The sequence below is a fragment of the Chinchilla lanigera genome, unplaced genomic scaffold (assembly GCF_000276665.1).
Source record: "Chinchilla lanigera isolate Chin_1 unplaced genomic scaffold, ChiLan1.0 scaffold00070, whole genome shotgun sequence".
In the NCBI taxonomy this organism is placed as follows: Eukaryota; Metazoa; Chordata; class Mammalia; order Rodentia; family Chinchillidae; genus Chinchilla; species Chinchilla lanigera.
The window spans coordinates 7,280,509-7,293,545 of NW_004955471.1; the positions used below are offsets into that span (position 1 = coordinate 7,280,509).

A 13,037-nucleotide genomic window follows, 5' to 3' on the forward strand; every position below is an offset into this window, starting at 1 on the left:
GCTGTCATTCTTAAGGCTCTTACTCCGCCTCTGTATTGCTGGAAAGCCTTTTTCTCTTTCCACAACTTTAATTCAGATCTTATTTCTTATCTGGACTGTAAAATATCCTCCCAAATAGACTTTCTTCCATTCAGTCTTTCTTTTCTGTCTAACCTCTAAAATAAATTATGATCAGGCATTTCTGCTCTCTCTTTCTTTCAGTTTTTTACTTTGTTCTTTACTGTAGGAACTGGTTGGTCTCTCGGTGTACCCTGGGGGAGGAATGGCTGAGGGAATGAGGAAGAGATAGACTAGAGACAGAGCTGCGTCAGGTGGACGCCTCTTCACTGGATGGGCAAGGGGACTAAACAAAAACAGTAGGGGCGTTCTAACTTGCACAGTTACACCCCTGCAGAGTTAGGGTCCCGAGACACAAGGTTGCTAGGGACTGATGACCGAATTGTCCAGGCGGGATGCTTTCCTCAGGACGGAGGCAGCCCGACTGCTTTCGGCGCTGTGGCCTTGTCTTCCCTGCACACCTGTGACCGGTTTCCAGCTCCAGCTGCTCCCAACATTTTACACTCTCATTTTTTTCTCCCTACATTTCTTCTTTCCTGCATGTTAATGTACTTGATTATTTGAATGTTTTTAGAATTCCATATTCTTTTTCCTAGTAATTCACCTACTGTTTGTATTCTAAAGTTTTCGTGTTTCACTTTTAATTATATGGCTTCACTTAAAATGTTAAAATATTGTGCCCTGTGGGCTATACTTCTCTCACGCCAGTGCTTGTTCTTTTATTTTCCTCCCCTTGTTCTTTGATATTAGGCACCTCGGAAGGCAACGTTACAGTGTTTGTTGCCAGCAGTTATATGGTTTATGAAGAGATTAAGAGGAAGAGGCAAGAAGAGAAGTAGTATTGTGTGTTTACTCAAGGATTTATTTACTTTTTTAGTTCCTCGTGGTTCCTTTCTCAAGATTTATATTTCTGATTTTATTTGTCTTCAGCCTGAAGAACTTCCTTTAACATTTCTTATAATGTAGGTCTTGTGTTACTGAATTCTCTTAGTTTTAACTAAAATGTTTTTATTTCCTTTTATTCTTTTTTTTTTTTTGGTCCAGTACCAGGAATTGAACTCATGACTTTGCGCTTGCCGGGCAGGCACTGTGCCACTGAGCTAAACCCCCAGCCACCCATATTTCCTTTTATTCTTAAAGTGTATTTTTTTTTGAGTGTAGTATTCTGGGTGAATAGTTTTCTTTCATTACTTTCAAATGGTCCGTCCTTTCTCTTCTGGCCTTTGTAAATTCTCTGGTGACGTCAGCCATTAATTGATCTCCTTGTTGGTTTCCTGGAATTAATATTTTTCTCTTGCTACTTTTTAAGTTAGCTCTTTATTTTTGGATTTACTATTTATTTAGAGGCAGGGTCTCACTGTGTAGTTCAGGCTGCCCTTGAACTCACTCTGTAGCCCAGGCTGACCGCAAACTCTCAGTGATCCTGCTGCGTCAACCTCCCGAGTGCTGGGATTACAGGCGTGCGCCACCACACTCAGCTATTTTTGGTTTTAAATACAGTCAGCACCACATAATGATGTTTTGGTCAGTGACAGTGGTCTGCTCAGATCCTGTCTTAGTTTTTGTAGGTGTACTACGGTATCGGAAGATCAGAACTGCCTGGCTTATTTCTCAGGTGTGACTCTGCTGTGAAGCAGCACACAGCTCTAGTTAGATGGTGACATGCCTCGGCCTGGCCTTAGTGTCCATTTTCCATTGTGTGTTTTGAGCATCTTGTGTCTGCACAGTTTCCTCTTAAGAAACTTGGGGAATTTTGGACCATTAATTCTTCAAGTATTTTTTCTGTGTAATTTTCTTCCTCCTATCCTTGTGATATTTCAGTTACATATATGTTGGACCATTTAATCTCGTCTAACCGGTCTCTAAATCTCTTTTTTCTTCATTCTGCTTCAGTGTTCTTTACCTTGGTTAATTTATTTTGATTTGGCTTGGTTTCTCTAGAATTTCTTTGTTACTGTTTTTTCCCTGTAGTGCAGGGGATGGAACCCAGGGCCTCACATATGCCAGGCAAGCTTCTGCCCCTGAGTTACATCCCTGCCATGAGCTTCCCTTTTTCCACTGAGATTTTTATTCACTAAACATACTTCATTTTATTTAACTGAAGATAGTAATAGTTTCTTTAAAACTCAGTTTCAACATCTGGTTCCTCTCAGACTAGATTTTTTTTTTCCCCTTAACGTGTTCTTTTTTTTTTTTTGTCCTTTATATGTCTAGTAATTTTGGATTGGTTTTGAACATTGAGGTGTGGAACTCTGGATTCTGTTATTTTTGTCCTATAATATTGTCTCCTTTGTTTTAGTAGATAATGTTTCTGGGTTGAGTTTATGTTATAACATGTTTGTTTGTTAGTTTGTTTGTGTTTTGCAGTGATTCTGTCCCTAGGGAGTGTTTCAGACAAGGCCTTTATTCTAGTGGGCACCATTGTTGAAATTTTAGTTGTATATGTCCCTGCATCTGTAATACTTTTAGAATCTTTAGTGATTAAGAAATGAGAGGGAAGGAATAAAGGGTAGTTGTTTTCTGTGAGAAGTAGAATAAATTGCTTAGTTTATTTACTTAGAAGTTTTTAAATTTTTAAAGTAGGAGGAAATAATTTTCATGATCCTTTAAATATATGAGATTCTCCTTGTAGTCAAACTTTTAAAAGAATCATGATGGGCAATTTTTTTAACAACCATGATTGGTGTTCTGTTATTATTTAGTCTCTGAAAGAAATTTGTATTTTCTGTTGTTATAAAATTAACAAATACGTTTTTAAATATTATTCTAGAACTCTAAAGCCAGAGTATAAAACTTAATTCTCCTAGTATGGAGGTTTACATTTTCTTTTTATACTGAATAAACTCTTCCTTTAGAAAAAAGTTCACTTAAAAGCCCGTTAAATACGAAAGGAAAAACAGCTGCAACAGATGAGTTAACAGCCAAGCCTGGCTTTCTGTAGCATATTCCTTCTAACTCTACGTAGTGATCTGTCATAATAGAGAGGCAAGGATAGTGCCCACTGGTACTTGTAACAAGGAGTTTGTTTTTGATAAGTAAATTCAGATTGGGTGCAGTGAAAACATCTAGGTGCATTTTTTATTCTATTACCAGCATGTTCGTTACGGAAGTAGTAGGTAGGTTGCAGTTCTAAACTGGTGGCTAGTGAATATTAACTGGTGATAAATGCGCTCTTGACTGTGTGCCTTTTTGTGGTTTGTTATTAGTGTGGCATTTTTTCCCTCTTTTTTTTTTTTAAGGAGTCTGCCATGGCTCAAGAGTCTCCCAGAAATTCAGCAGCAGAAATTCCAGTGACCAGTAATGGAGAAGTGGATGACACTCATGAACATGGCTTTAATAGGGTAAGAACGTTTTTTCTATAAATGCAAAGAATTGTGAAAAGCCTTTAAATGTTGAGAGGAAAGTAATAGACAACCTTTAATATGGGAATATTTTCTTAAAGTGGTTTCTCTGTTAGTTTTTTGAAATAGGGTCTCACTGTGTAGCACAGGCTGGCCTAAACTCACAGCAGTCCTCCTGCCTCAGCCTCCTGAGTACTGGGGTTACAGGCGTGTGCTACCCTGCCCAGCTTTCTTAAAGTGGTTTTTGCCAGTAGTCTAATGCTCTTATATGGGGATGACAGAGTAGGTCATGATAGTTATTGGTCAAGATTAAGTTAAGGCCATATTCTTTTTTTGTTTGTCTCATTAATAGGCCAGAATGAGAGTATGTCTGATGATTTGGGCATATAAATTTATAAAACTACTTAATTTTGTCACAAGGAAAAATATTAGACATAGATCATCTTTTAAAAATTGGCATTGTCTAATCTCTTTCCTAGGTGTCATTAGTACATAATTTCTTAGTAGCTGCTCCTGGTTTTGCTGTTGGCTTTTTCAGGTCACACTTGACTCAGAAGGAGAAGAAACTCGGGTGCTTTTTTTTTAAAGGCTGGGGATTGAACCCAGGGCTCTGTGCATGCAAAATGCGCAGGTTCTACCACCAAGTCACACCTGCGCCCCGACCCAGTGCCTTTTTTGATCTCCCTATGAGTTGAAACTTAAGTTGAATGCATTTTAGTGAGAACACCATGGTGTGGAGATAATTTGGGTTCAGATTTGTGCCGTGCCATTTCTAGCAGTATAACCGTTAGCTAGTGTTTATTTGATCTCTTCTACTTTTTATTTCAGTCATGAGAATCTTATTTACTCTCTTGAGGATATTAACATTAAATAAGTAATATGCCTGATAGAGTCTTAGAAATGATAATTATTATTTCTGGAGATGTTCACATTAAATGTCCTGTTTCATGACATTTGGTATAACTTTATAACTTGAAAATGTAGTTTTCATATTATTGAAAAAGTAATGGTTGAAAGATTCTTAAATTATTTTATAAGACTCCTTGCTTCATATGTTTAAGAATAAAGTCCTTTAGTTTGACAGAAGGCGATGTCTCAGTTCAGGATTTCTCTATCTCATGCTATTGACGTTTGAGCTGGATAATTCTTTGTTGTTGGGGGTCGGCCTGGGCATTATAGGCTGCTTAGCACATCCCTGGCCTCTTCTACTGGGTGCAGAAGTGCTCTATAGCTGTGGAAAGGAAAAATGTCTTCAGGTGTTGCTAAGTGTAGCCCAAGGTAGGGAGAAACTCACATCTGGTTGGAAACCACTGTTTTAGAATAATCAGTTTAATTGGTATTAGAAAAGTTCATTGAATTTCTTTTTGTCTCAACAGTCTCTTGAAAGGAACTAACGTGTCTTCAAGCTTTATGTCTTAGTCTGTTTTCTGTTGCTATAACAATACCTGAGACTTGGATAATGTATACAGAAAAGAGGTTTATTCACAGTTCTGAAGGCAGGAAGTTCAAGGTCAGGCAGCTGCATCTGGCAAGGGCCTCCTGGTACAGCAGAACTTGACGGATAGTGTCATGGGTGGGAATGCTTACATGAGTGGCAAGTGCATGTGGAAGAGGCCGGGACAGAGGGAGTGGGATGCTTTGTAAGCACTATGTGAGCGACTTAATTCAGTCACGTGAGAAAGACACTGCTCCCTCTTACAGGCCTTACTGCCCAACGCTGCGACCTTCGCAACCAGATCTCCATGAGTCTTGCCACCGACAGAGCACATCTAAGCCGCAGTGTTGTTTTGCTTTGCTTTTGCTTGCAAGTGCTTTAACGTAGGTTCTGTGTACCTGTGGCCAAAAGTAAAGTGATTACTAGGTGATTCTTAAGTCCTGAGCACACAGAGGACATTTTTGCTTCAGGTTTTAGTCTAAGAGATACCTACATAGTAAGGAAACTCAAGTTACCATCATTATCCTTTACCAGTTGCTCTATAACTTTCTATTTGTATATTCATTAGACCAAGACTGTAGTCCCTTCTGTGATTTTATTCTGTATTGAGTAATGTTATATATCAGGCAACGCACTGGGGATATAGCAGTGGATAAAAGTACCTGCCATCAAGGAGCCAGCTTACTGAAAGACAATCTGGTGAAAGCAAAGGACCTCTACCAAGGAAGGTGCAATATGTACACAATGTTGCAGAGGCTGAGGGTGTAGCTTAGTGATAGCACAAATTCTGTTTCAGCACCAAAAAAAAAAAAAAGTTGCATGTAGTGTTGGGAAAGTCACCCGCCACATTCAGTCTGTTCTTTTTCTCGCTGTTCTTTGTTATTGGGGAAGAGCTGTTACACAGTAAAAAGCACAGCTATAAAGTGTACAGCTCAGTGGAACCGTCACCCAGATGAAGGTGGAGACCATTCCCAGGCCCTCAGAAGGCCCCTCCCAAGTAACCACCATTAATCTAAACCCACTATAGATTGCTTTGGGCAGTTCCTGAAGTACATGCCAGCAGTCATCCCTCAGTACTCTACCTGTGAGATGTATTAATCTTGTCATTTATGGCAGTATTTCATCCTTTTTAATTGTGCTGCTTCTGCTGAGTTCTTTACCCAAGAGTGAATCTGCCAGGTCATGACTCTAGCCAGGTGTTGAACTAGTTGGCAGTTTTACCAGCAATAAATGAGAGTTCTAGGATTTTACATTTAAATCTGAGCCATTCTGATGATGTTGTCATAGTATCCCATTGTGTGTTTTTTTTGTCTATTTTGTTTTTTGAGACAGGATCTCCTATGTAACTATGTAGGCCAGGATGACCTCAAACGCGAAACCTTTCTGCCTCAGCCTCTTGAGTGCTGGGCTTACACGTGTGCACTCCCACGCCTGTTTCCATTGTGGTTTAATATTATTTCCCCTGTGACTAAAGATGTTGAACACATTTCCATATTTTTATTGACCACTGGCTTTTTAGGTCATTTGATCATTTCCAGCTGGGCGTGTGCCTTTTTCTAGTTCACTGTGGAAGTTCTTTGTATATTTTGAGTATGAGTCATTTGTTTGGACATAGCACAAATATCCTTTTCCAGTCTGTATCCTTTTCCAGTCTGTACTATTAGTAATATTTTCAGTGAACAAAAATTGTTAATTTTAATGAAGTCCAGTTTGTCAGTGTTTCCTTCTGTACTGACTTTTGTGTCTCATTTGTGAAATCTTTGCTACGCAGTGTATACATACTGTTCTACAGTTTTGTTTTGCTTCCTCATACTTAGTTCTGCGGTTAATGCTGAATTAATATGTATATCCCATGTGAAGAAGGGATCGTGGTTGGTTTCCCTCACCAGAATGACCGTCCAGCTGACCACCGGTGTTTATGGAGAAGACTGTGCTTTGTGCTGTCCTGTAAGAAAATGAAATTGAGCATGGCATGGTGCTACAATCCCAGCAGCCTGGGAGGCTGAAGGAGCATCACAAGTTTAAACCCAGCCTGGGCAGTTTATCAGCTTAGTGAACCAAAACTCTGTCTCAAAAAACAAAAATAATAATAGCAGTATGTATTATATGCTTGAAATTTACTGAGAGAGTAAGTCTAGGTACTCTCACCACACACATACAGACACGCACACATATGATCACTACTTGAGTTCATATGCTAATTAGCTTGATTGTGGTAATTATTTCAAAGTATAGTAGAATATAAAAGAAAATCACAGGTGGGTGTGGTAGCACACATCTGTAATCCCAGCACTCAAGAGGCTGAGGCAGGAGGATCACCATGAGTTTGAGGCCAGCCTGTGCTATACAGTGAGTTCAAGGTCAGCCTGAGTTACATATAGTTAATTAGACCCTGTCTACAGAAAAACAAAAACAAACCAAAAAACCATTGTACACCTTACAGTTACATACATTTTTATCAGTTGTACCTCCAAGCTTGGAGAAGGAAAAGATTGTCACTTCTTCACTAGGGGTTTTTGCTGTTGATCAAATGATTGATTCTGTGTGTGTGGATCTGTTTCTGGACTCTGCTTATTTCTTGGTCTTTTTTCCTGGCCTTGAAACAGTACCACACATTCTATTACTATAGTAAAATGGAGCAAATGTCAGCTCCAGCTTGGTATTTGGTAACTAATTTCCTTAGCTTTGTTCTTTTTCAGGGTTACTTTGTAGCCAAAGCCTGAGCAAGAGTCTTTAGTTAACCACCTTTGCCTTAAACTAGCTTTGAAAGAGTTTTTGCTTATGTACTCAAAGCCTGCTTTGAAGATTTACTCATTGGCTAATGCCAAATTCTTTTTCTGGAAATTCCCCTCCCGTGTTACTTGGTTTGTACTGGGAGGCAGAGAAGGGGAAAAGGAGCTGTCCTGCAGGCTGCCCTTGCTGCCTGGGCTCTTGGGGAGCCCGGAGCAGCAGCCAGCACATGCTCCGCATCTCCAGAAAGACGCGTGCAGATGTGAAACTGTACCGCTCTCATTAAAAACATGCCTAGGAGGGAGTCTTAGGTATTTAATACCCTTGCATTAAAATGAAACTCAGCTGTATGGTTCCTTTCTTCCCAAGAGAAAACAATATTTTAAAACCAGCAAGGCGTTCGTTCGCCTAAATGTTGGCTTATTTTCTCCCTTTATTTGCCTGAGAAGTAAACAGTAAATTATGTTTAACCTCAAGTCCATTTTTCTGTTTGGATAGAGATAAAATTTCAGAGAAAATAAGTGTTAAATGTATCACTTAGCATCTGACTGTAGACTTTTATAGATGAGTGCAGTGATCTTATATTTAAAATTGTATCATAATTCATGTATCTTCCTTTTATACCTTAATTGTGGTTTAAAATCTTAGTTTTTTATTTAATGAAAACTGTACCACGCTTCAAAAAGTGCCAAGAGTCTTACATGAAATCCAACCAATAGATAGCGTTATTAAGTACAGTTGCCATAACTTGGTTGGCCAGCTGGTGTCACTGTGACACAGGCAATGAAATCTTAGTGTTTTTTGCTTGTTTCCCACTGCAGATATTTGAGTTTTCATTTGACTTCCTTTCTTAGTCTGTTCCGAGAGGCCCCGCTTACACTCATACTCAGCAGTCATGTTTATATAGAGACGTCATTGCCTCATATAATTTATGTTTCTAGATAAATTTGTTACATGTTTTTGTTGTTCTCTTTCGTTTGGCCTTTTGAGACAGGGTCTCACTATGTAGATCAGGGTCTTTAAGACTCACTGCTGTAGCCCAGGCTGGCCTCCACCTCATGACAGCCCTCCTGCCTCAGCCTCCCTTGTGCTGGGGTTATAGGTGTGCACCTCTACACTTGCTTTTTTCTTTTTAAAGCTAGGAGCAACTGCTAGATAAGGAGAGGAGATGATAATAATCTTGATATTAGAGGGTTTTTTTGTTTTCTTTTTTATAGTAGACATTTCTATTTCTAAATGAAAAATAATTCTTATATTTTAAAGACTTAAGTTTAATCTCCAAAGAATTCAAATTACTGTTTGATTTGTAAGCTGTATATTATTTATAATGAATGTGGGTATGATGCTTATTAGAATATTAAATCAGAAATTTGCAACAGAAGCAAATACCAGCTCCACATGGTTGAAATTTCTTCTGACTTAAATTATGGTTGTCAGATTCAGAGAACTTACTTCACTAGATGTAGCTGAAATGGAACATTTCCTGTGGAAAGCCCAAAACAAAAATCCAGGATTTAGGGGTTTTCCATCTGCAAATCATTTCTTTAGAAAAGTGCACACACACACAAAACTACCAAATTTTGCATTTAAATTTAGAGAGCATAGGATTCTCTGAAGGCTTTCATTAGGCTCTAGGTTCCTTGGGTCTGGAAAGCCTCCATCTGTAAGCTTGAGTTTGATCACAGGATCCTAGTTCCACAGGAGTGCCTTGGGTCTGGTGCTGGAGGTCATGACAGAGTTCCCCAGTGTTGCATAGCTGCTCCAGGAGCCTCTGCGATTTCATTTGGGGGCAAGAATTGATTCATTGTAGCCAGGTCTCCCAAAAGTGCTTGGCATATGATAGAGGTTTTCAGTAAATGTTTGGGGAATGAATTAGCATCCCTAAATCTCATGTTAGAGCTAGGACTAGAACGATTTCTACACTTCCGTGGAAAAAGAGAGAGATTTTGCAATGTTAGGGGTTTGGTTTTGTTCGTCCTTCACATTGAGCTGTTTCCTCAGCCCCCCTTTTTGAGGGGGACAAGGTCTCGCCCTGAAGTTCAGGCTGACCTGAACTTGCAGCCACTATGTAGCCGAGGCTGGCCTCGAACTTGCAGCAGTTCTCCAGCTTCAGCCTCCGCAGCGCTGGGATTACAGGTGTGCATGGCCACACCCAGCTATTCTTTCTGTTTTGAGACAGTCTCTCCCAAACTGGGCTCAAACTTGGCATTCTCTTGCCTCAGCCTGGCAGAGTGCTCGGATTACAGCTATTTTAGATTTAATACATCCTATGTCCTTACTTTCCCTGCATCAGTTGTTTTGTTTACAGTTCATCATTCATTTATTGTTTCATCTGTTTTTACCAAGAGATCGGCACCACTGTGCACACAGCACAGTTTCTAGCTTATACTCTGGATTCTCTTCAGAGCGTATAAATCCTTCACCTTTCACTAAAGATTTTCGTGGAGTTTGCGGCTCACAGTGATTGATTTTTAAAAAGATGAATTTCCCCAGTGTGGTGGTGCACCCCTGTTATCCCAGCTACTCAGGAGGCTGAGGCACAAGGATCACAAGGTCAGCCTGAGCAATTGAAAAATAAAACAAACAGGTGTAGATATATGGTAGAGAGCCCGTGGTACCACAGAGAAAAAAATCCCTAGTACCACAAAGAAGAAATTCCAGGGTAAGGACCTAAACTTTGACATCTCTTCTACTTCTGTCGTTCTTCCCTAGAATGTAGGTAGCAGATGATGACAATTTTGTCTGCATACTATATAAAAATCCAATATAATATGTACTTAAAACATTTAGTAGCTCACTCAGTGGCAACACTGATTTGTTAGAGGGTTTTTACCAAATGTCTGCGTTGGACCTTTTAAAGGCATAGAGACTGTTTTGCAAGGATTATTTAGCTTATGTAAACCTAGATTCATTTTTTGTACTGACACAGTAGAAATTGTAGATACTCGGGGTGCCATGTGATGGTTCAGTCTGTGTATAGACTTGTGTGATGTTCCATCAAGAGACGCGTGTCTGTCTCCACTTACCGTTTCTTCACAGTGCAAACATTCCAAATCCTTTCTTCCAGCATGTTTGCAGTATGTAGTAAATCATCGTGACCTGTATCGTCACGTGTGCAATAGCGCGCTAGAACTTACACCGCCGAACTGGAACCTAGTACGCATTGACCAGGCTTTACGTTCATTTTAATATCTGCTTTCCAGCAGTAGAACGTTAGCGAATAATCAGCTTTAACTCAGGTAATTGTAGAGAGGCAGAGGGGCCATGATGAGGGTGATGATCTTGTCAGGAGTTTACAGTAGAAAGGGATGTGGAGGCCTCTTTGGTAACAGCTTTGCTTCTGGCAGATATTCCTTTACACAGGCTGAGGCAGGAGGTCTGTGGGTTCAAGGTCAGCTTAGACAACACGTAGCCCATCTCAGTAAACAAGAAAAGGCACTCTTATAGACAGCCAACCCTTAAAACAACAGGGTGGATTTTAAGTTACCAGAAGTCATAGAATGCATAAAATTTTCAGTTTGTTTCTTTAAAAGTATACATGAAACTTATTGGGAGCTTTTTCCAAAAGCGTTATATTTTGTTTTAGCCTAATCATTTGAAAATTTATTTTAAAAAGTGTTAGATACTCCAGCATTATCTTGGTAGCTCCAATAGAAGGTTAGCTTCAGGTTTGTTTGTTATTGTGCAGTTGTTAAGCTTAGCCTTCCAAAGTCTTGATGTTTGAGGTGAGTGTCAGTAACATATAAATGTAAATCAGAGATTTTGTGTTGTTTGTTATAAGTGGGCTAATTGTCTCTCAAATATACCCTTGAGACTAGGAATAAATACAGTAGCATATACTTAAATAGCTAAGCGAAGCACAGCTTAATAACTGGAACCCTTTAAAATGTAAAGATTATGTCAGGAAGGTGCGTTGAAAGTTTTTGTGACTGTCAGGCTGCATTGTGTTATGTGGGAATGAGTAATGGAACAGAAGCCGGGCGATCACAGAGGCCTGAGTGTTTCTCGCAGGGCGCCTGCGCCCCTCGGCTGCCGGCCCACTAGCAGGTGGCGGTCCTCTTTGCCACTTGCACCACTTCCGGGTACGCGCCTCTGTTGCAGCAACTAGGGACGGGAAGGCGTTAGTGCTGTTCAGATTTGCAGCTGCTTTTCATAAAGGAAGGGAGGTTTGTTTCTGGAAAGACCTTTATTTGTTAAGTAAAGGAAGCCTGGCAGCTGTGGGCAAGGTTTTGCGTGAGGTATCACATCCTCAGCACTGAATGTCTGTCTGGAGCCCATGCGTGACAGGGTAGAAGGTGTCCCTGTACTCAGAGATTTCTGCCTATGGGATCTGTAATTTAACCCCAATTAGCGACCCTCTTCCTCAGGACTGCTACTGTAGCATCCCTTGTTTTAAGAGGTTACAGTGTTCTATAACAGAAAAATGATTCAAATGACTGGTGTTCTTTTCAGGTGTCCTGAAAAAGCAAAGTGAGTAAGAGTATTTCTGTTTTAAGTGCTCTTCAAAACATTGGTTGAAAAGGATATACAGTGACAAGAGGTTTTAAGTGACTGTAGGAAGTAAGTGAAATGGAATAAAGGCTGTTCATCTGCTTTATTTCCACTAGGAAATTACAGATTGACAACTTATTTCCATGAAGTACTTTCTGAAATAATTTTTAAAAGGTGTTTCTTTAAAGAAATCTTTTAGCAAGTATACAATTAAAATGAATTTTTTTTTCTTTTTTTTGTGGTACCAGGGATTGAACTCATGACCGTGCGCTTGCCAGGCAGGCACTTATGCCACTGAGCTATATCCCCAGCCCTAAAATGAATTTTAAATCGCTGATAAATTGCTTATAGCTATTTTCATTCACTGTAGAGTTAATATTGTTTCTTTAAGCTTACTTAGTCCTGACCATATCACTAGCAACAAAATAACGTGCTTCTCTGTTCTGCTTTTTTCATCTGTGATGGGGAAGCAGTAGTAACACTTAAAGTGATACTGCCAAGACTGAGATCAGACACATACAGTTGTTGCTTTGTATTGTTCCGCTATGCATTCATTTTGTTTACCCCAGTTTCATTCAAACACACCAGTCCCCCAGCGACACAGCTCACACGGCGCCTCCTCAGAGCGCTGTCCCTGCGTGCTTCCCTGGGAGCAGCAGCCGTGACCCACCATTCTGTGTTCCTCGCATCATGCCTTTCAATAAAAAACCAAAAGCCCAGTTCACTTGTCACTTACTTTCAGTGCTTATTGCTCCTGCCGTTTGTTTTATGTCGGTCCCCTGCTTGCCTGCCCCCGTCCTCCGGTATGAGTCTCAGTGGCCAGGGACTCTGCTTCCTCCACGGCTGTGTCTTTGGCATCTAGAGCAGTGACTGGTGAGTTTGGTTCTCATTACATGTGATTCAGGGACGCTTTATGTTCTGAGGTGCAGGAGTGCTTTCTCCTTTCTATTTGGTTCTTAGAGACTTTGTCCATTCTTTTTTTT

The 13,037-nt window shown here is 40.0% G+C and overlaps 1 protein-coding gene across 4 annotated transcripts in view; it reads left to right on the top strand.

The window, feature by feature from the left end:
- Arfip1 (ADP-ribosylation factor interacting protein 1) overlaps positions 1-13,037 on the top strand; it is a 111,312-nt gene that overhangs the window by 42,053 nt on the left and 56,222 nt on the right. For all 4 annotated transcript variants that reach the window (XM_005400906.2, XM_005400902.2, XM_005400903.2 and 1 more), the window contains one exon: positions 3,297-3,398. In XM_005400906.2, the coding sequence (XP_005400963.1) occupies positions 3,297-3,398 (102 nt within the window). The remainder of the gene's footprint in view (positions 1-3,296; positions 3,399-13,037) is intronic.